The 23,646-nt window shown below is 31.9% G+C and overlaps 1 protein-coding gene across 1 annotated transcript in view; it reads right to left on the bottom strand.

The window, feature by feature from the left end:
- The window catches only part of LOC123653585 (putative leucine-rich repeat-containing protein DDB_G0290503), a 47,086-nt gene that overhangs the window by 16,228 nt on the left and 7,212 nt on the right, over window positions 1-23,646 (bottom strand). Inside the window, exon 2 of the mRNA XM_045589579.1 lies at window positions 18,962-20,729. Coding sequence (XP_045445535.1) covers window positions 18,962-20,729 — 1,768 coding nt within the window. The remainder of the gene's footprint in view (window positions 1-18,961; window positions 20,730-23,646) is intronic.

The raw sequence follows: 23,646 nt of genomic DNA, 5'->3' as shown, positions 1-23,646 counted from the left end.
TATTCAGTTTGGAATAAATTATTTTAATACGTCTATATAATAATTTCTACGAAAGTCACAAATAATTTTGATGCTTAGCATCTTACATATTATACAACGTATCTAAAAAGTTTCTATAAAAAAAGGGAGAACTGATCTCAGTCAGCTTCTACCTTCATCACTAGTCCTTAGTTCTTTATCAGGATTTAATTAATCATCATACATTTTAATGGGAAATGTACATTTTTTTTTCACTATGTTATCCTACGATTAATTAATAGACAGGAAATATGTATATCAAGTTCATTTCCGATATAAATTGGATAAAGATTAAAACGAAATTTGAAGTGTGTGTATGGGAACAGCTATAGCATTGTCGTCTGTATACATAAATAGCTACAATTTCCTATTAAGACAAGACTAGTTTTTGTTATATAGTATAATCAGGTTTGAGGTTAAGGTGGTTTCGAATGAATGAAATATTATTTTAGCGAATCATTCGTATTCTTTCAACACGTATTGTATAAGTCATTAAAATTTTAAACATAATGCTTTACAAAACAAGGTTAATATGTAATAATTCAAAAACATGATGAACGATACAATATCAGCCTTGAAACGTCGCGGTCGCTTGGGGATAAAGGGCTTAGACTTTTTTATATACCTATAATCAGTACATAGTTCTCATGAAGAATGTAGTAATTATCTTTTATTCAAAGTTCAACTTAGCTGTGTAAAATAAATTTAAGTTTAAACAATTTCTTTGTTTTTTAGTATGTCAATTTGAGGGATCAGGTCAGGGATTTGAATTCGCAACCGTTGATGCTTATTTTCATTTTTTCATTCCGCATTCTAACGTGCCATTGAATTATTCGTCTGTTTTGTTTTTGTTATATTTTGTTGTAAAATAGTTTTAAAATCTAGTACCTATCATCGAAATCCTGCTAAAAGTTTTTAAAAATATGAGAAGCTATAATAAGTGGTGTAACAAAACTCTAGTCTAATGAGCAGCACCTTTAGGCCAAAAAAAAAAAACAATTTGAACACAACCTTAGTTGCGTAAAACTTAAAATCAAAAAGACTACGGAATTCATTGAACATTTCCGGTAGAGCCTTCTCTACCGTAAATGTTTCTTTTTTTTTACTATATGGAACGACCCCGAGGCATTATAATTGAACATTAAGCTATTCGTTTGTAATACCACTAATCAAGTATTAAGTACCATTTAATATTCTATACTATGTTGTGTAGAACGCTGTATTTAATATATAGTCCAATGTGTCATACGAGTATAAGTAAATGGAAGGGCAACCGGTCTGACTATAGAACGTGTATGTTTTTATTTTTTGTACTAGCTACTCTACGCGGTTTTACCCGCGTAATTTCCAATCCCGTGGGAATATCAAGATAAAAAGTGCTAGTGTCTATGTATTATTCTAGATCTCCAGCTATGTACGTTCCAAGATTCATTAAAATCTGTCTAGTAGTTTTTGCGTGAAAGAGGCTTAACAAACGAAGTTGTTTTTTCTACAAAATAAATACTTCTATTAAAGATCTATTTTTCTAAATGAATGACATTCAAAATGTAGTTTTAGCATGACTTCCACACGGATAAATTTATCTCATTAACGCCAGAAAATTATACTATTGATTATTATATTATAAAATTAGACCTATATGATTTTTAAAATTAAGTGCTAAAAAAAAGTTATATTATAAGACAGTTTCGTGCTGTGTGGCTACGGCACTAAAGAATTTAGCCACCCCCTCTCTTCCCGTGAGTGTCGTAAGAGGCGACTAAGGGATAACAAGGTTCCACAACCACCTTGGAACTTAAGAAGCCGACCGATGGTGGGATAACCATCCAACTGCTGGCTTTGAAATACACAGGCCGAAGACGGGCAGCAGCGTCTTCGGTGCGACAAAGCCAGTACTGCGGTCACCAACCCGCCTGCCCAGCGTGGTGACTATGGGCAAAACACATGAGTTCACGTTATTTTTGGCGTAAACTTGTGGAGGCCTATGTCCAACAGTGGACTGTATAGGCTGTAATGATGATATGACAGTTTCAGCGGTGCAAATAGCGTGTAAATAGGTACCCGAACTCATGGGCGTATTTACCGTGGGACTAAAAGGGCCATGGCCCTGGGTGGAATTGTGGGAGGGCGGGCGGCGCGAACCGAGCACGAGCGGCATCGCAAGCCGAGCGTACGTACTAAGGATATAAAACAGAAAAAGATTTTATGGAAAAATATATAAAGAGAATTAATCGAATGGGAGGCCTAAAAAAGGGTCAGCCGAAAAATTTGGGAGCCACAAACTTTATTGACCTGTGGCGCTGAATAATAAAAAACGACTCTGTTCGAGCTCGTCAGACATTAACAGTATATGCGATCTACGTGTTTTTGTTATCGTAAAATACTAATCTGCCGGTTTGCATAGTGGGTGTGATCATATGAAGGGATAGATTTTTTTTTCAAACTATTAGATTAAGTAATTTTCTCTACATATTTGTCAGATTTTTGGTCAATACGATGAGAACATAGTCTGTATAGCATAATAATTTAGCACGCTCGAGTTTTCCTAACAATCATTTATTTACTAGTCTGTTCGGTTGCTCTATACAATCGACACTACTATATAAAAGGCTTAAGCATGGTTGAAGTACTTAACAATGAGCAAGGTTAAAACCTTGGGTCAAATTTATATCTTACATCTGCGAAATTTACCAAAAAATAGAATTAAAGTCCAAATGGTAACCGTGCTATACCAAGTTACTTTTCATATTATTCTTAAGAAGTGTTCTATAATATAAATATGTATAATTTTTTTTATGAAAACTAAATATGTGAACAGTATATCTATAGTGAACAGGCGTGTACTCCAAATAAGGTCAATACGACACATTTGGAATACATCCCTGTACACGATGACTTCACTGATTATGATTAACGATTTATCATTTATAACCAATTTAAGGAATGTTCAAATAACGATTAAAAATACGAATATTTATAAAAATACGTTAATTTACAAAGTATCTCCGTTTAAGAAATCTTTCTTTAAAATCGTAAGACTCACAATTTGTTCACATAATATAAACTTTATTAACACATGACAATTTATAATTCAACGATTTCATATTCAAGCCACAAACAAATTATGCTATCATAAAATACCTTATTTGGATTAACTGGTCGTAGACCAATATATTTAATCGTATGTAGATAGCATTGATCGAGCAACATTCCCTTTTAGTTCACCTCTGGGTTTATAAATAGTAACGATAGCCACAAGTTTTTTCATGTCTTACGAAGTCAGTTGTTACCTGGTTTATCACTTGTGTCCTTTTTGTTTACTCACTTGCTGCATACAATACTGCTTTATAAATTAAACAAAAACAACCACCTCTCTGGACTTAATTGATTCGTTAAAATAAAAATAGCATTTTGAACGAAATATAAATGAAAAGCGGTGTACCTACTTTATGTATGTTATTAATGCTAAACTCCCCCCTCTTAAATTTTCTATAAGTTTTATTGAAATAACAAATGTTAAGACTATTTATAACATACTAGCTGTACCCTGCGTGCGTTGCTACGCTTTTTTTTTATTAATTTATAAATTTGTTTGGTCGTTCCAACTCAGCAACTTTTGTGGGTTCATGCACAACACTTTTCTGAAGATCATGACATGATCAAATACATAGAATACGATTCTATAAAGGGCATACAGACAAACATTCATTTATATATATCTATTGATAATTTATGTAATATTTTTTTGAAAACTGTAAACGTTTTGTTTTCAATCAGCAATAATTTAACGTTAAATCATTAAGTTATCGCTTAAAAAAAATTTAAAACTACAGACACAACACATCTTCTATTTGTTACTATTTTAGTGGAGATTTATTACTTATTTTATTAATAACATATCGTACTTTAATAATAGTGTCTGCAGGCAAACGAAGAAAAACCGACTTCAATTATATCGACAAGTAAATACGCATTATCAAAGATTACTCCAAAAGTTGTAATCAAATCTCGATGAAATTGAAATGTGACCACATGATAAATATCAGCTTTCGATTAAATTAAAAATCATCAAAATCGGTACACCCAGTAAAAAGTTATGCAGATTTCCGAGAGTTTCCCTCGATTTCTCTAGGATTCCATTATCTGATCCTGGTGTTATTATCATGGTATCAAACCAGGGATATCTCCTTTCCAACAAAAAAATAATTATCAAAAAATTGGTTCATAAACGACGGAGTTATCCCCGAACATACATAAAAAAATACTCCTTTTTTTGAAGTCGGTTAAAATATAATATAAAAATTTGAAAATAGTTTTGATAAAATCTCAATGACCAAAAGTTTTATTATTTAAAAGTAATATATTAGTCATAATAAATAATAATCAACATAACCAACTATAAACTATAACAGACATGCATGTAGACTGCTCACGTCATAAGTAACAACTGTGTAATAGATTCATAATGCAACGTGTCATAATTATAACAATTTGAGCTATAAATTGTTCGTAAAAATAGTAGGTACACGAAGCACGTGGTTTCATCGAAATTCACTAAACTTTTTCGCTCCTTTGAACAGTGCCATAATGCTCTAAAAACTATAAAGTCTTCCTTAAAGGAAACGTTTTCTTAGGCAAAATTACTTGAAAATTGGACCAGTAGAACCAGATATCCATTAGAAATTATAGTAAGAAAACAAATGAACTACTGACTCAAGCCTTATAATATTATTATCCAGTATAATAAAACATAAAAATGATAAGAGGCTTATCTAGTCCAATATAATTATAACTGACTACTTTTTATTTCAATCATATAAAATCGATTTAATATTGTACTATTGCTGATGTCCGAGGCGTATACCGTTAGAGGGCGACACTTCGCAGAACTTCGCATCGTTCATTACCTATAGCCTGGCTTATCTACAGATCCACTGCAAAAAAATATGTTCGCTCCCACACTACATGTTTCTGTCCGGCAATTTACGGTTACATTCTTGTTACACCCTTGTCGGTATATATAGGTAGGTATATAATATAATGCGCCTGTTTTTCCTCTGAACATTACCGTGTACCGTTAGTAATATAAAAATCATTCAACTATGTAATAATTCAATTCAATTTAAACTAGGTATAAAAGTACATTTAAGTGCGAGTTTAGTTCAATTTTCTTAGACTAAATACAAACAATACACAAAAATATATCAATTTGCTAATTTCTGAGATAATCTATACATATAATAAAATGGTAGGAAAGCCAGAACTGTACATTAAGTATTTTTTTAAAGAATACTTGGGGTATGATCTACAATCGATACCGAAGCCAAAAATATAGTTTTTAGAATTTTTGTCTGTTTGTCTGTTTGTCTGTTTGTCTGTATGTATGTCCGGGATAAACTCAAAAAGTACCGCATGGATTTACTTCAAATTTGGCACGAATATTATTAAGAAGTCGGGTCAACATATAGGCTACAAATTCTCATGCTATCACCTACGGGGAACGAGCAGTGAACCTTTATTTCTTCAACGCATTCTGTAACAACGTGTAATCTAACAACGCATTTTTGAATGTTGTTGTTATTATGTTAATAACCAAGCTAACTTCACACTATAAAAATCACGCAATATAAGTAACTTAGGCTGGTAAACATAATTAAATGAATATAAGTAGTATCAAGACAATTTTAAAGCAGCGCCATCTATGAGATTTCAAAAAAATCATCATTAATCCCTTTTTGGATATAAATAATTTAAATTTGATAATGTTGGCGAGGTTAATAGTTGTTTTCAATATGTAATAAGTAGTAACTTAGGCTACTTTTAATTTACAAATTTATTCATTTTATAACTCTGTGGACTGAACAATAACTTTTTTGTAAAATTCCACGCGAACGAAGTCGCGGGCGTGCGCTAGCATACTACATATAATACTAGAACTGAAAAGAGAAGCTTAGACTGAGTATATGATCTGTGACAAGATAAAATAAATACAAAAATTATAGGAGTTAATTAACACGTTCGCATATGTAATTAAAAATCTGTTTTATAACTACATTAATATGAATATACATAATAATAGAAAGTAAGAAATTTTTTGGTGCGTTGTTTAATCAGCAACCTTGCATATTTTATACAGATGTGGTATACATTTATTTTTTTAAGTTCTCATTACTAAATTATATCAACTATAACTTAATTTATACGACGAGTCAATGTTCTACTTCTAATCTTTATATATATATTTCTTGTGTGCGTGTGTACTCGTATGTCACTGAACTCCTCCTAGACGGCTGGACCGATTTTAATGAAATTTTTTGTGTGAGTTCAAGGGGATTCGAGGATGGTTTAGATTTACAATTTGGTGCACTGGAAAATGTTTATTTAACTAATTTTTCATTTATAAGTAGTTGTTAAGTTTGGAATGTTTTACATTGGATCCGGTAGACTGCGCTACCTTCGCAGCATCAAATATTAAATATTATTCTATTTTAATTTCAGTTTGTCCCGACAGTTGGTGCTGCGATCAAATTGAGAAAAATATTTGAAATTTTGTTTTATGGTAAAACAACTTTTGCGGGGTCAGCTAGTTTTAATTTAAATATTTTAGCAAATATAGATTGTAGAGACAAATAATTGTATTGTTGACCGTTATGTGTTTAAAAGCGAATTGCAATTTAGCTCAGTAAGCACATTAGGCAGATATAGCTCATTAGATAGGAATTTTGTTTGAATTACAATCTATGTAAATATGCAAATAGCTTAGTAGCCTCTCATAAGCGGGGCAGCCGACTAGTCAATAACTCGAGAAAGGGACGAGCGTGCGAACAGGGTCAAACGTGTCATTGTCATTACGTCTCTCTCTTTACTATTTTGCGACATATGCTTCTTATACATCGGTTCACATAACATAGTATTATGTATAGACAAGATCAAGGACCTGTCGCCCGCTTCCGCCTCTTACATGTGGAATTCAATGCGTCGAAACACCTCTTTACTGGTTTGCGGATCTGTAGCCGCATTATTGCAATTTCGCAAGCTTTCCACCTAAGTATTTAATTAGTGTGAACGTAAAGCTGTGCCACTACCTTTACTTTTACATACGACAAGTTCGTAAAATTATATTTTATTGACGTAAATAATAATGTTTCTCGAAGGTGTGAAACATCTTACACGCCCAAAACGAGATAACCATACGATCTTTACTGATGTTTATGATTATAATGAACGAGAGAAAGTACGATCAGATAGGTATGTATACGCACAAATTTAATAACAGTATTAGATGTATCGGATCGCGGAGACAACGTCCGCAGGCTGCAGGGCCAATCGCGCTGGCGTACAGGTACCGTTAGCGGCTGAAGCTCGTCGCATGCCGCCAGCGCCCGCCACCCGATCAGGCCACTTAGTTTCGAGATAATCGTCAAATCATGTCAGATAACATTAAACTCTCGAATCTATAGAGTGATATACACGGCCCGAGTATTAACAACAGAAGAATTAATATTGAAGTTTCGTATAAACCTGCTATTTGGATGTATTTTATTACTATGGAACCTATATAATTAAAGTCAATAAGGATACCCACGAGATACAAAGATATTACTTAGTATAATATATGGATGACGACGGATGAATCAATAAGTGACTAATAGAAAAAGTTATGGAATTTAGAAATTATCACAATAACTTTGTCCCAGAAAAAAATTAAGTCATGAACTGCTTCTTAGCAAATCGCAACTAGCGCCAAAGTCTTTCACGTACGCACATAGAATATATATCAATACAACTGAGAGGCGTTCCGTTAGAGAAAACATCAGTACGTGACCTCGAATATTGCATCCACCTCTCGGCTCAGATGACTTGCACTCAGTTCAATACATGACCTTGGTTGAATTGTCATAGTTATACTATTTATAAGAGAATGGAAAAAACGTCCACGCCCAGCAATCATCTAAAACAAGTACAATATTTACAAAACGATCAATTACTTACCTGTTTACTGAAGAGGGTTATGTGGGTGCTAATATCGGTATTGTGGTGTTCCGTATAAGTCACGTTTTCTCTTTCGAAAATCGGAATGTGGGTCACAATCACAACGTGAACGTTATTACTTTGATTATCTTGAACGAAAATGTGCTACTGCAACCGATGAGGTCAGCGATAATAGCGAAGCGTATCATAAGCCGTTCCAAAAATATAATAGTTAATATAAAATTTTTAGGTAAAACTACAAAGTAAATGATCACTATTTTAGACACGGTCTGTACCACTATAGCACAGATATTGATATTATTTTAAAACGCGTAAGTTTTTCTGGTACAGATCGCATTTTAGCGATTAGTGTTCCTTCCTAGTTGTTAAGTCTTTTATGTATATACACAATATTAAAAACTATTGAGGTATTCTTAATTTTTTTTTACCATCAGTCAGTTAGTCAGTTTAGCCTGTTGCAGTCGACTGCTGGACATAGGCCTCCCCAAGTTCGCGCCAGACATCCCGGTTTTCCGCAATCCTCATCCAGCCCACACCGGCAATCTTACGTAGATCGTCGGTCCAACGCGCTGGAGGACGTCCCACACTGCGTTTGCCAAGACGCGGTCTCCACTCCCGGACCCGTCTGCTCCAACGGCCATCGGTCCTGCGACACAGGTGACCAGCCCACTGCCACTTCAACTTGCTAATTCGGTGGGCTATGTCGGTTACTTTTGTTCTCTCGCGGGTAGTCTCATTTCTAATCCTATCTTTGAGAGAAATCCCAAGCATAGCCCGTTCCATTGCACATTGACCGACTTTAAGCTTGTGGACCAGTCCCTTCGTCAGTGTCCACGTCTCGACTCCGTATGTTAACACAGGCAGGACACATTGCTCGAAGACTTTTGTCTTCGACCATTGCGGAATCTTCGAAGTGAAGAATCGACGAAGCCTGCCAGACACCGCCCAGCCTAACCGAATTCTCCTATTTTTTGCTATATTTTTCTTAATTACACGTACGAGTACGTATGATATAAGACGCACGTTAAACATAAACCTAATACGGTAAAAACAGTTGTAACTTGTAGTAAGATATATATAAAGATAATTTAAAGATAAAATTAATTTTTCTTACGACTGCTCCCGTTTTAATACACGCATGATTGTTTTGGAGCAATAAATAAAACTTTTATCGATAAACAAAAAGTTAAAACAAGTGCTCTTTAAAACTCAAGTGTAGAACAAGTTTATAGCTCGTTTAACACTATTACGTTCTTTTTTCATAAGTATCACAAGTATTAACCAAGAAAAAAAACTGAGGATAATGAACAAAAAACAATCCGTTATAAGCTCTTTGTTATTTAGTTAAGTAACAAATGTATTAAATAAACTATTTATTATGTTATTGAGTTTTGTAATGATTTATGGTTAATATAAACAAAGTGCTTGTACGGCTTCTGTTTTATTTCTTTTATTTAAGTTGTGGTTTTAAATTGGATTTCGTTGTTATATAAGTTAAGTGGAATTATCTTACTCTAAAAAGATTTAATTCGAATGCAATTTGGCACTGATCGCCGTGGAAGCGCTAGAATTACGCAATAGTATCATGAACAGATAGCGATGTAAACTAATAAAACTTGCAGCAGTACAAAATGTATTAATTTGCAATAAATAATGGAATCTCACTTTATTTTAAGCTAGCCGAACTCTCAAAAAGATTTTTAAAAATCGACCAATTAAAATATATTTACGATTGTATCGACACACTTTCACATATCCCATTTAAACATTAAAGTTAATGACAAAATTACTGTTGAAATTCTAAGCTACGATAAACACATATTTATATAAACACACAACATGGTTACACTACAGGATTCTATACAGTTTCATATCAAAAGTAACGATTATAAATGCTTAAAGCTGAAAGTAGGCCTTTATTCTAATATAACATTCGGTCAATGTTTGCTCTACACGAAGTGTGTACAGTTGGTGAGTAGGTGTAACACAGTGGCAATTAGAAATGCCAAGAGCCACATTCACTCGGAAATATTAGCCTAATGTCTACTATGCTAATATACGATAATAGCAAGTGATTATAAAATATATATACATACATATGTATAATTTAGTATCAAAATTGTAGTTCACGAAAGACATACAAGTCATTAATCGATTTAAAATATGTGTTGTTAATTGATAAAATGATTCGCCGAAAAACAGCAATTAATCTTGTATGTACATTGTTGACCTACATAACTGGATTTATATTCACCAAAGGCTAATTGGTCTATTGATCTAGTTGTAATGAAAAAGCAGTTCTAGAAAATTTGTTTTAATTAATATAGTTTGATATTTCATTACTATTCGAAATAAACACCGCGTTTTTTAGACAATTAGAAATATGGTAATTTATAGCGTGGACATAGGTGATAAAAATATGGATACCATAAAAAATTTATAATAAATACTATTGTCGTGTTCATATAAATTAGAACGTAGAACTTTACTCGGACAAATTTAGAATTTTTTTGCACTAAAATCGTGCAAATTTTATGTATTTTAATTTATATTTTACTGGCAATTTATTATTACTTTGCTTTAGTAAGAGAGCCTGGTCATCCATAACTAATAAAGTTTATTAAGTTATTTTTAAACCTATTTAATCAGCAAAGTAAATAATTTTTATCTGCAAGCTTATTAGTTTTATATTATATCAAAATTTCCATGTTCGTTCTATTTTTTATCTAAAATCAAAAAATAATCTAAGTTTAGAAGTATAATAAATACTATACATATAAAAACTATAATTATTTAATCCTTGCTATACCCATTATTTTAATACCTACCCGATACGATTAATTTGGGATCCTTTAATTTTGAAGATGTAAATTATATACATATATTTTTTTTCCCATTTCGTATTTGCAGTAGGTATTCCCCCTTTTGGGCTTCAACGCGGTCGGTAAATAATATTTTACTAATTCCTTTTAACCCTTAGAAATATTAAACTCAATCTCTTATACAAAACAACAGACGGAGGTATTTATTAATAATAATGTACTAACAACCAGATTTTTTAGTTTTTTTTTTTTTTTTTTTTTTTTAAATATATAGACTAGCGCTAGACTGCGATCTCACCTGAAGTCAAGTGAAGATGCAGCCTAAGGTGGTGCGCGCTTGCCTAGAAGATGCCTATTCACTCTTGATTGAGTTCACAAAAGTTATGTCTTCTTTTTGTACGCGTCGTGGAACTCTTAATAGTTCATCATGTCTTGTCATTTATTTTCTTGTACCTATTTTTCTAACATATTAAACAAATATATAACAAAAAATATAATAGCTTTAATAAATATTAAGATTATGACATTACTATTTCTTATTGTAGTTATTACTACAGCACCATTTCAAGTTCTTCTAAAAATCTTTAAATACACTATATCCTACGAATTATGAAGTGAATTTTAAAAGTATAAAATTCAAACGGAAAATATAAATATATTTAACATCTTGTAGTTGCTTCAATATATATTTAAGATTTTGCTTTAAAAATATTTTTGTATTAATTCTTATTAATTATCTTATTAAACTAAATGGTACATGTCGTTTGTCTTATACTTCAAAGAAAAAAAGCCGATGTAACTTTAAATAACAAAATGTTTGACATGAACCGTGCTACAAATGATTACTATGTGATAAACAAGATGGAAGTTATATAAAATGTTATAAAATTACAAAATGGCCACTTTAATTTATTGTCATATTATGACACTTCTGAGTCATTGTTGAAAAATGACGGTAAAGTGACTCAACTTCGCTTGTTAGATGAATTCACAACTGTATGGCATAACACTTCTTCATGCTTCAGAGATCTTGTTAAGTACCGTACTTCTTGTAAATAGCAATCTCGTCACTTACAAGATATACTATAACGACCGTTATTTACAACCCTATCTTAACAGTTCTGATCGAACATAGGTCGAGAAGGTCAGATGTCAGTCACTTCAAAACTGAATGGTAAATATGGGCTATTGTGATAGCCCTGATAAATTTTAGCCTAAAGGAATAACAATTATTCCCTTAGCATATTGAATGATTGATATATAAAATTTAATTTATTATAAGAGAATAATTTTTGAAACTCTAATTAGTAACGTTTTTTTTTTGTTAAATTAAAATGAAGGAAATTAAAATTCGCTGTCTTCTACAAAAACATTGAAGAGCCGACTTTTCTTTGAAATGAAAACATTAGAAGTTCAAAGCTCTCGCTATCAGAATAGTCCATACACACATGCAATATCTACCTGTATATACGTGTCAGAGAGTTTACACAATAGGGTTTACACTGTACCGGCCGATGCATTTTCAGGGAGAGAGCGGGGATGAAGTTGGCCCTTACCCGTCCTCATTGGTCACCGATTGTTACGTTGGTTTGCTTGAATATACTAGAAAATAATATATTTCTTTCTGTCTTTATAGTCATTATTTCCGATCATCTGGTAAGAATACAATTATTAATTGCTATTTATTATACTAAGCTCGAGTATATCCACAAACGTAAATGGCTTTTCATATTAGTAGCCGGTACTTTGTTAAATTAATTACATAAAATATTAGATGATGAGTATTGAATACGTTGGTTCTCTAATCAATCATAATCGAAACATAACATTTCCAAAGTTTCTATGAAATTTTACCAATTAATGATACATATACATAACTAGACTAGAAGTATTAAAAGAGCTTTTAATTTAATCAAGTTCTTCTCAACTTCAGGAGATGTTATGTGTTTCACAGTTACTAAATAATTTATGAAACTTTAAACAGAACACGTTATGTAAAATACAGCATTGTCTGCCTAAATTGCTATTATCAATGATTCGAGGTTGTAAATTGGAGTCGTTCCAATATATTTAGCTCAGCGATTTAGCAAGATTGAAAAATTTATGCACTTATTGAGTTTTACCTCAAAAAACTAAGTTCTCGCAAATTAATATAATTGTAATATGAAGATGTTTTAGTTATAAAATAAAAATAGGTAAAAAAACTTTTTAAGTTAAACGGTTTTATGTTAAACATACATTGCAATGTTTAAGATAAATGTACTAAAAACCAAAAAATAATAAAATAGATACAGTCGTGGGAATTATAAACATATGCATAGACTAGACTAAAATAAAACCGTGGGGCACGTCAATTGTCTACAAATTATCGACTTAATGTGCGATAGAAGAATCGTTTAATTCGTCGTTAAAATAGGCAGTTGGCCCGCAGACGGTGAGGAAATTACTTACTATTTTCTTGCTCATGGAAATTCCAATAGTTATACACTCCATGTAAATAAAAGAGATGTTTCAACTTGTAGACAATTGACGTGCCCCACGGTTTTATTTTAGTCTAGTCTATGCATATGTTTATAATTCCCACGACTGTATCTATTTTATTATTTTTTGGTTTTTAGTACATTTATCTTAAACATTGCAATGTATGTTTAACATAAAACCGTTTAACTTAAAAAGTTTTTTTACCTATTTTTATTTTCTAGTTTTTAGTTTTTATTTCGCATTCTGTTTAATTCATTTAGTGCTTCATTATTGCAAGGCCCATCTTAAATATTGAGGTTGTATAGTGCACTGTATTCTTCTTGTCAAGCCCTTTTATTTGATACCCATATTGGTGGGATTGATAAAAAATTGTTATCAGACATTTGGTAGCGGCGGCCAGCTTAGATTTCAATTTTGCATAGTAAATTGTATTCTACTTGTTGAGACCTTTCATTTGATACCCATGTTGATGGGATTGATAAAACCTAAGTTATCCGCCATTTTGTAGAGGCCGCCATCTTGGATTTTAATTTTATATAGTACATTGATTATACTGGTTGAGCACTTTCATTTGATACCCATATTGATGGGATCGATAAAACCTACGTTATCCGCCATTTTGTAGCGGCCGCCATCTTGTATTTCAATTTTTTATAGTATATTGTATTCTGCTTGTTGAGCCCTTTCATTTGATACCCATATTGATGGGATTGATAAAACCTACGTTATCCGCCATTTTGTAGCGGCCGCCATCTTGGATTACAATTTTTTATAGTATATTGTATTCTGCTTGTTGAGCCCTTTCATTTGATACCCATATTGATGGGATTAATAAAACATAAATTATCCGCCATTTTGTAACGGCGGCCATCTTGAATTTATAATGATAATGAATAAACATAATTGTATTGTCACCAAAATCCAAAGTGTATACAAAATTTCAGATTAATCGGTTGACAGGAAGAGGGTGAAATTTGAATTACTAAATTTGACCCAAGAATAAATAATAAATAAAAAATAAAAAAATAAAACAAACGGGGTGAGCTAAATAAAACCGTTTAATTAAACCTCAGGTTAAATTTTAATTTGATATAGTATCGATAAAGTATATTAAAAATATTGTTTTTTAAATTTTGCCACAATAAGCAGTTATTTATGCCAAAGTTTATTTTTATTAGTTATATCGTTTTAAGTAATTTTAGACAATATACAGTAATTGCTAAAACGAGAATGTATATTTCAACCCAAAACTATTAAAAATTATTATGTCCATTTGATTGCAAAATTTTTAACAATTGAGTTACAACAAAGTTTTACTGAGGTAGGGCACAGCCCAAAAATGGAGCAGCCCGACTGAGGTAGTACCTCGACCTTACAGAAGATCACAACTAAATAATACTGTTTTCAAGCAGTGTTGTGCTCCTGTTGGTGAGTAAGGTGCCCAGAGCTCCTGGAGGAGTTGCGGATAGTGTCAGTGACTTACGATGCTCTTCTGTTGTTACAGACGTATATAAGCTACGGTAATCGCTTACCATCAGGTAGAGATTGTAACTCCAAGTTTCCGACTGCGCAAAGTAAACGTTTCCTTTCTGGGTCATGGTATTCGCATGTATAATAAAATCCTACAAACGATTTTGGGATTGTTTCAACATAAATTTAAAGTTTTTATAAAAAATAAATAATAGATAAAGCTACTCGGTGCAGGATTACATAGTTGATAAAGATATGTGGACTTAGTGGCGCTGTATTTAATGCAACATGTTACTAATTTTGTACTAAAACACAGTTTACATGTTATTTTTCAAAAGAGTAACTGCAGAGTTTCTTGCCGATTCTTCTCTGCAGAATCTACATTCCGAATCGGTGGTAGCTTTACTTCTACAAATATAATAATTTATTTTTAAAATTTTAATTTGTAAAATGAGGATTCGAAAGTGCTATTGGAGCCTGTTTGAATAAAGCTGTTTTTGATTTTTGATTTTTGACCATAAGCTTATTTGCCGGCTTAGTTATATATATAAAAAAATGTTCGGTTAGTGTTTAATAGTTGAAATTTGTATTCGAAATTTGTGCAAAAACATAAAAGTGGCAATGCTAAAACAAGAAACCGTGTAGTATTTTAATACGAAATCTTATATTCTTATAGACTTCCTAAATTCAGATTATAGATTTGAAAGAAGAATTACAATTTTTACATTATTATTTTCTTATTGATTCTACTCAGTCGAACAACTTTCTGAACCGGTTGTAGAGTCACTTATAACTAAAATAACTTGTAAACGACGATACAAAAGCTTTTTGCTACTATCCCGTTCGGATAAAGTATAGTTTTTATTTAAATTATTTTTTATACTAATAGTGTAAGGAGGTAACATTTCTGTGTTTGTAAGGAATTACTAAATCGTTTTTCAAAATTCTTTCACCAGCAGAACCTATATTACTAAGTGTCAAGGGTGACATTTTATTTCCGAAGTAATAAGTTATAGTACTAGGGTGGCATGGGTCAACTAGCGAGTTAATATAATAGCAGTGTAGGTGTAGAAAAATGTAAATCCCACCAAAAACATTTTCATGTAAAATGTTGCCAAGACGAGATCATATGGCTCGCACTGTCAAAAAGTGATCAGATCTCATGTAGAGCCAAGCTTCTAACTTTACACGCCCTAACTCTACAAGCCCTAACTTTACAAACTCTACACCTTAGTGAAAATATGTGGCTTGGCCGTTTCGCTACTGTCACGTGGGCTTAAGGTGAAAAATTTATCCACTGTTTATTACTTTTCTGTTATACAATAGTTCTATTAAAGAAAAAATAAAAAGAAGAATAATAATTCTGTTATACAATAGTTCTATTAAAGAAAAAATAAAAAGAAGAATAATAAACAGTGAATAAATTTTTCAGCTTAAGCCCACGTGACGGTAGCGAAACGGCCAAGCCACATATTTTGACTAAGGTGTAGAGTTTGTGAAGTTAGCGCTTGTAGAGTTAGGGCGTGTAAAGTTAGAAGCTTGGCTCTACATGAGATCTGATCACTTTTTGACAGTGCGAGCCATATGATCTCGTCTTGGCAACATTTTACATGAAAATGTTTTTGGTGGGATTTCACTTCTTTTTGTAAGTTGCTTATGACAATATTATAGTTGCATTTTACCTCCGACACATTTTATACCATAAATATCATCCAATCTTCACCATATTTAGTTTAAGCACGCTGTTTTTGATTTTATGTTGAACTGATATGCAAACGGTGACCTCCGCCAAAACTTAAATATCAAAATTACAAAATGTAAGTTTTCAACATAAACTAATAAGCGATTTTTTTTAGTGTATTTTTTTTATTATTATTTATAACAAGCAGTAACAAGGAGTTTCTATATCAATTTTCAGACCTCTAGCATCAAAATTTGCGGAAGTCTCATACAAACTTCCACCTCCTAGTTTAAGGGGTTGGGGGGTAAAAGTTCCAAGTTTTATAATTTTTTTGTTGTTTGTGTACTAATACTAGCTTACATACCAAATTTCAGCTTTCTGGGACTTCAGGAAGTACTCTAAGAATTTTGATGATCATCAGTGAGTGACGAAATTGGGGTTTTTTAGACATCAATAAAATCTAAAGTATAAGAGCTATGCAATTGAAACTTTATATGTTTAATTAGTCTACTATTGACATCATATCCTGAGAATTTTGTTTATCTGGTGTAATCCAAACCCAAGTTATGATGGTTCAAAAAAACGACGAAGCACTTCGAGAAAAGATAGGTAGTGCTTTTGGTTTTTTTTTTTGGCTCGTCTTGGCGGGGGCACTACCGTGCCCCCAGATTTATTGTTATCGACTCTTGTCATTTTGCGGTTAGCGCACTTATTTCCGAACGTTTATTTATCTGTATAAATATAATTGCCAAAAAATATATGCGAATTGATAATTATATGTATACATATGCACAATTCAATTAAATCGTTTTCAATTCAAAACTTGGCACGTATATATTGAAATTCTAAATGTATGTGTAAACTTCGACCACTTTTTACCCCGAAATTCCAATCCAATCGTGTCTAATAATTGAATTACAAGATTAATACCGATTACATGTTAAACATCGTTACATAATACTTATGTATATTTATTACAAGTTTCTAAAACATTCTTACTGTTAAACGTCTATTGAAATAAGTTGGCTCAAAAGATGTACGATCAAAATTTACGAAACACGATAAACAAGGTAATAAATAATAATAAATAGAATGATGATGCAATATAATCTTGTGTGTTTATTTTATTAATTTTTTTCTAGTTATAGATTCGCATATAGAAGATTGCACACTTATGAAATTTCAACACTTACACATTTCCGTTGCAAAGGAAAGGTTAATTTCTAACTATTACACACTGGTATGGGTTTATAAATGAATGTTTTCAATTGCGGGCAGTGATCATTTCTAAGGTGAAAATACACTTTCTAAGACTAATGTGTTTTTAAAATGTATAACGATAACGGGGTCAACATTTTGTTTATGATAATTAAACATATAGTTAATGCCTAAATCAACCTAATTTTGATATGAATTCTGCATTAATCGAAAGATTAAGAATTTAATTATGTTATGATTATTTAAATTTAAATTATTAAAATGTTAGAAAATTAACCTAACTTTTAATTCACAAACAATCACTTCCCTCTTGTCTACTAACGAATCAAAATCTAAGTAACTATACCTGTTTCTTTTAGACACAAAAGCGATGTAAGATCACAAAAAAATAATAAAAGTTATCACGAAATATCTTCAATTAAATAGATAATGCTGAAAATATAGTAACAAGTAAAATATAGCCGACCACAATCTGATAATTCGTCAGTTAATGTTGAAACAATATCCATTACATGAGTTATACGCTATAAATGATTATAAAGAGAATTAGCAGTTTTCATAAACCTCTTTATGTGTTTCGTTTAATAACTATTAAAAAAAAATATATGAAAACCCAAAAAAAAACCTAAATGTCCTATGTCAGTCTAATTTTTTGTAATAGACCTACTGGCACTTTATTTATAAAAATGTTTAGAAATTATTTACTCTAACAGAAAATGTCTATATCAGATTTAAGAAGTGACCAATATGTCGTTGTCAATAATCATCAGCTTGCGGTCTTTTTATGTTATTAATAACGAACCTATAGTGGACTGGTAGAAGAGAAAGCATTCAATCATGGGACGTTGAAAGTTTATTAAGTTCTTTTCATTAAAGGTAAAATTTATACCCTTAACGTTTTTTTCATTTCTTATTTATTAAACTGTTCAAAGTAATAATATAAATAAACAATATAGTCTTGTTATACAAATAACTCACTTTGTTAAAGTACTTAATAGCGGAGTGAAAGGGTAATGTACTCACATCTAACTTGAGTAACTAAGTCTTATCTTAGCACTCACATACTTGGCAAATAAACTGCTTTGTTAAAGAGCCATGTTTGAATAATAATTATTTATAGTCTTTTACAATATTAGCTTGTCTTATTTTGGTCTTTCATTAAGAAAGATATAAATAATATGATGATATGGAATAATACGATATTACGTACATTTTATAAATTTCTTACTTAATTTTTAAACTGTATCTACTTGAATAATGATATAATTAAGGTACTTACGCATTATCAGTAACGTCACAAGATTCATCTAATTCGCCAATGGTGTCAAGTGATGCCCCGGAGCCATCTTCTCTTGTTTCTGCAGGAGGAGGTGGCGGTGGAGCTGTTGGCCGTATACAGTTTGTTGGTTCTGTGCTGCTTTCTTTGTAATTGGTTTTAGGTACAAAATCAATCAAACGAGGTAGAGCCTCTGGTAGAGTATTGTCTTCCAATTTTTCTTCCAACTTATTATTCATTTCGGCTTCCGATCGCTGCAACCAAGTCTCAATACAAGTTTTTTTTGTTGGTGTTAGTAACGACTCGGATACCGATGCCGACGGCAGTGGCAGTAATTCTGGAATCGGAATAGGGCGTCGTTTCTTGTCGCTAGCAGATCGTTCCACTTTTGTGTTTCTTGGCATAGGTTTGGGTTTTTCAGAAATGGATTCTTGTTTCGGAACTTTATCATTAAGTTTCGATGACTTGTTTTCTTTTTCATTTGAAATATCAGTAACATTGTTATTTTTGTCATTTTGTTCCATAATTTTTGAAGATGGTTTAATATTTTCAATTTCTATAAAGCTTTGAGTTTTGATATCTTGATTTTTTAATTCGTTCGAAGTAATCTTTTTTTGTTCAACTTTTTTTTCTTCACTAACCTCTATCGGTTTTTCTAAAAATTTTGCACTATTCATATCTTTTAATATATCTGTGTCAATATTTTCAATGCTATTTAATAACTTTTGTATGTCTATTGATTTAGGTTGCATTATAGGTGTAGATGGGATACTATTTTCGACAGAACTTGCCATCGATCCTAATTTATCGACTACTGTTGAAATAGAACTGCCGGTGTCATCAGATTCTGCATCTGCCAAAACGAGGCAACGTTCCCATTCATTAGATAGTAAATCTATATAAATGTCAGCTTCTGGAGGCATAGCCTTACCATCCGATAATCGACGGACTAAGCGTCTAACTTCCTCTGGAGATCCTTTTTTTAAATAAGCAAAACTTTCCTTATTTTGACGGTGAATATGACTATCAAAAGATGATTTTCTTGATAATTTATTCATTGTTGAAATAAAAGGATGTTGTGTCACAGCCGACTCCTTAGTATTTTCATACTCTTTAGATGTGTCAATATTAACAAGGGTGTTTTGTTCACCGAGTGTCTGAAGAATAGACTTATCTTTAAACGAATTTTTCTTTCCTAACTTTCTCGGTGGAACTGGTGGAGGTAAAGTTGTCGGTCTAGTTATCTCTGTGTTATGTTTCACATCTGTACTGGTTTCTTTTAATTCCATTTTACTTTGCTGTGAAATATTTTCAGGTTCAAAATGTCGTACCAAAAGTATTAAGGATTCATCGGAATCTTTTAAGCGACGAACGCATTCAATCCTTGTTAAATCAGAAACTGTTACTCCATCAATAGCTAAGATTTCATCTCCAGGGATAAGTTTACCCCAAGGAGCGGAGGCTTTAGCAGCAGGACTTTCCTCAGCACATGATTGTACCAAGAGTCTCCTGACTTTCTCCGCAGCAGCGGAACCACCTTCAAATTTTAATCCTAATCCTAAACGAGCCCCGCGAGGTCTACGTACGACAACTTCTGCAGCACCGTTAGCAGCACCAACCGTGAGTACTGTTACAAACTCTTTGTCGTGAACGGCAGGCTTATTTTCACCTACCGGGACTATAGTGATAAATTCTTCGACAGTTACGCCTGTCTCCATACCGCGTACGACGCGCTCTCGTGCAATTATAATAACCGCTGCCGGTTCGGAATCTGTTAACAAAAAATATTTGTAAGCTTACGTAATACAATTGCTAACAAACGTTAAAAAGGTGCGCTAAATTGCTGAGTCTATCTCTTTCATAACATATAGGTGTAAAGAAATATATAATCAAAAATATTATATACAAATGGTACAAAAAAATGCAAGATTCATGGATAAGATACATCAATTAAAATTGTAAAAAATATACCTTCATCGTTATAATAAAATATATTGTTACACGAATCATTTAAATAGTCAAATTTGCGCTTATTTCCTACTCACGATCTCCAAGTACTTTCGTCGATCAATATGAAAGTATAACGAGCGTGTTCGAGAACGCCTCGGAAACAAGCAGTCACATCGTTGCAGAGATGTGGGTTAGTGGCACCAAAGGCAGCGTTCGAGCTCGCGCGTCTACGAAGATCGACGAATTAGCATAACGCCCGGGGCTGCGACCCGTTACTCCCGAGTTCCGTTTAAGGGCCTGTCATTCTCACATTTCGACAATTTTTGATCGTTTAATAGAGATTTTTACCATTTACTTTGCAGGTATAAATGTTTGGCTATTTAGGCAGCAATAAGCATTAAAACAGCATTAAATTATAAATGTCATTGATGGTAATTATATATGATTTGTACAACGGTTGTTGCTACCTACTTATAATACAGACTTTAATTAATAACGGATTAATCGATCATCACGTATCTACACTCATAATGATGACCACATATCTACGATGATTTCGAAAGGAATCGTTGTTCGACAGACCATTACAGATCATATGTGACCTCGGTTAGTTTTTATTCAAAAAAGAGAGCGAATGTAGACAATGTTTTTGTTAGTTGTCGGTTGTTATCGAGTAAACAAAGAGAAGAAATACCGCATGTTGTGTATAGTATTGTTCCACGATATCACATAATTAAATCTTCACACTGTAACTTCGTAGGTATTATAACCAATGATCGTGTATTTCCATATCCATTTTTATATTAAAGGCTTAAAATTTACAGTTACTATTTATGGAAGTCAACAGAGAGTGAATATGATACGAACATGTACCGTTAAAAAGTTATTAAGTTAAGAATCAAATTTAGTTTTGAGATAATTGACAACAGTGAAAAAAGTATTTATTATAGCTTTAATATTAACTGTATTTTAAACTTTTTAATCGTGTTACAATACTAAAAATTTGAGGTGTGGGAGTTTTCAACTAGAACTTTGTTTTATAAATCAAAATCAAAAAAAAAATTAGATGAGTAGAATTAAAAATTGTAATGAATAAAAAAATTATGGTTTGGTTCATAATTGTATGAATGAAAAATGAGATCCACCACGATCATGTTCAATATGTCGATTCTTTTAACAAAGATTATAATAACTTTTGGACATAATGCTAGGTCTGTTTCATTAATCACTTCACGAATTTTGAGGATTAAGTCAAATTGTCGCATTGGGGCTTCTGCAAATTCAAGACAGATTGCTGAGAAGCCTTTATATGCCGAATGTGTCACTGTATTTTGTGCTATGTGCTCAAGAGGCGTGGTTACGCCGTATTTTTTTTTTCTAAAACTGCTGGAAATGTGGTTACAGTCAATGGATTATGCTGTCGAGAGATGTTAACAACTTAATTTTGTCCGATTATTGATGATATGGATATCATTAATATGTTGTTTCAACATGACAGTGCAATGAATTTATTGCAAATTAAATTTCTCGATCGTAAAATTTCACGAAATTCAGCTATTAAGTGACCAGCTCGATCATGTGATTTAACAACGCCGTTTTTTTTAATGTGTTTATTTATGTTAAAGATATCTACGCGGTTCCTATCGAACCGATTGCAGTATTAACACTCAAAAATCTTGAAGTGATTACCGAAATATATTTTGTCAAAAATTAATTAAAAACTTTCATAAAGACCGACATCTGTAACTATGGTCATGGTGAAATTTTATCAAATATCATTTTTTATCCATAACTGCCAAACCTTACTTTTCTTAACACAAAAAAAAATTAAACATTGTCATCTAAATTTTTATTTAGTATTTTATTTTAATTTACAAAGCAAAGTTTTTGTTGAGAAACCTTTATTAATAAAACTAAAAACCTACTACTAAAATCGTTTCGTAAATACACTGAATTTGTTTCTAATTCATAATTTAACTAAGTTCATAAAGAATTTTCGAAAAGCGTTGTACCCGTATCAAGCTGATATTTGCGACTTATCGTCTACACAGTATTTAAAAAAACGCAGAGTTAAATCAATTAAGTGAAAAAGTAAACCAAACTAGGTATATCAAATTTGCATTTTTTTTTTCATTTTAGTAGTTTTCATTATTTCTATAATAAGAAAACCATATTTACATTTTCATAAAAATTCATATGGCCTATTATATCTAAAATAAAATTAGCAACAACTCCATGTTTGTGGAAAGACTAAGTATATAATTGTTTTTTGTTATAAATATTCTGAAAACATCCATGTGTTAACGAGTTTTGTTGTACATTATAGACGCCTAAATTTATGTTATCTGACAAATATTGAACTATATGCCTTTTGATTGACTTTTACATGTCTTAGTAACTAGTTAGTTACCTGTGACTACTTGCATTAAGTTTTTCTCTATGTAATGTTATAGATTCACCACTTTAACAAAATGAAGTTACTTTATAATATAATTTTTTCACGATTTATTTCAATCGAATATGCAAATAGTGATATCATAGATATGAAACACTCTTATCGGTTATTCTCACCGACTACATAATCCCGGAAACCTTAATATGAATATGTTTAAAGATAAATATTTAACACTAATAAATCTACTTTATTTTGCGGCTCTGAATTAGTGATAATAAAATATTAATTAACAATGATGGTCGCGGGTTCGATTATTGTATTAGTACATATATTTAATTTGGAT

Source organism: Melitaea cinxia, chromosome 1 (assembly GCF_905220565.1).
Source record: "Melitaea cinxia chromosome 1, ilMelCinx1.1, whole genome shotgun sequence".
Lineage (NCBI taxonomy): Eukaryota > Metazoa > Arthropoda > Insecta > Lepidoptera > Nymphalidae > Melitaea > Melitaea cinxia.
The sequence above is the reverse complement of the archived record's forward strand: the minus strand, read 5'-3'. Positions and strand labels throughout refer to the sequence as shown.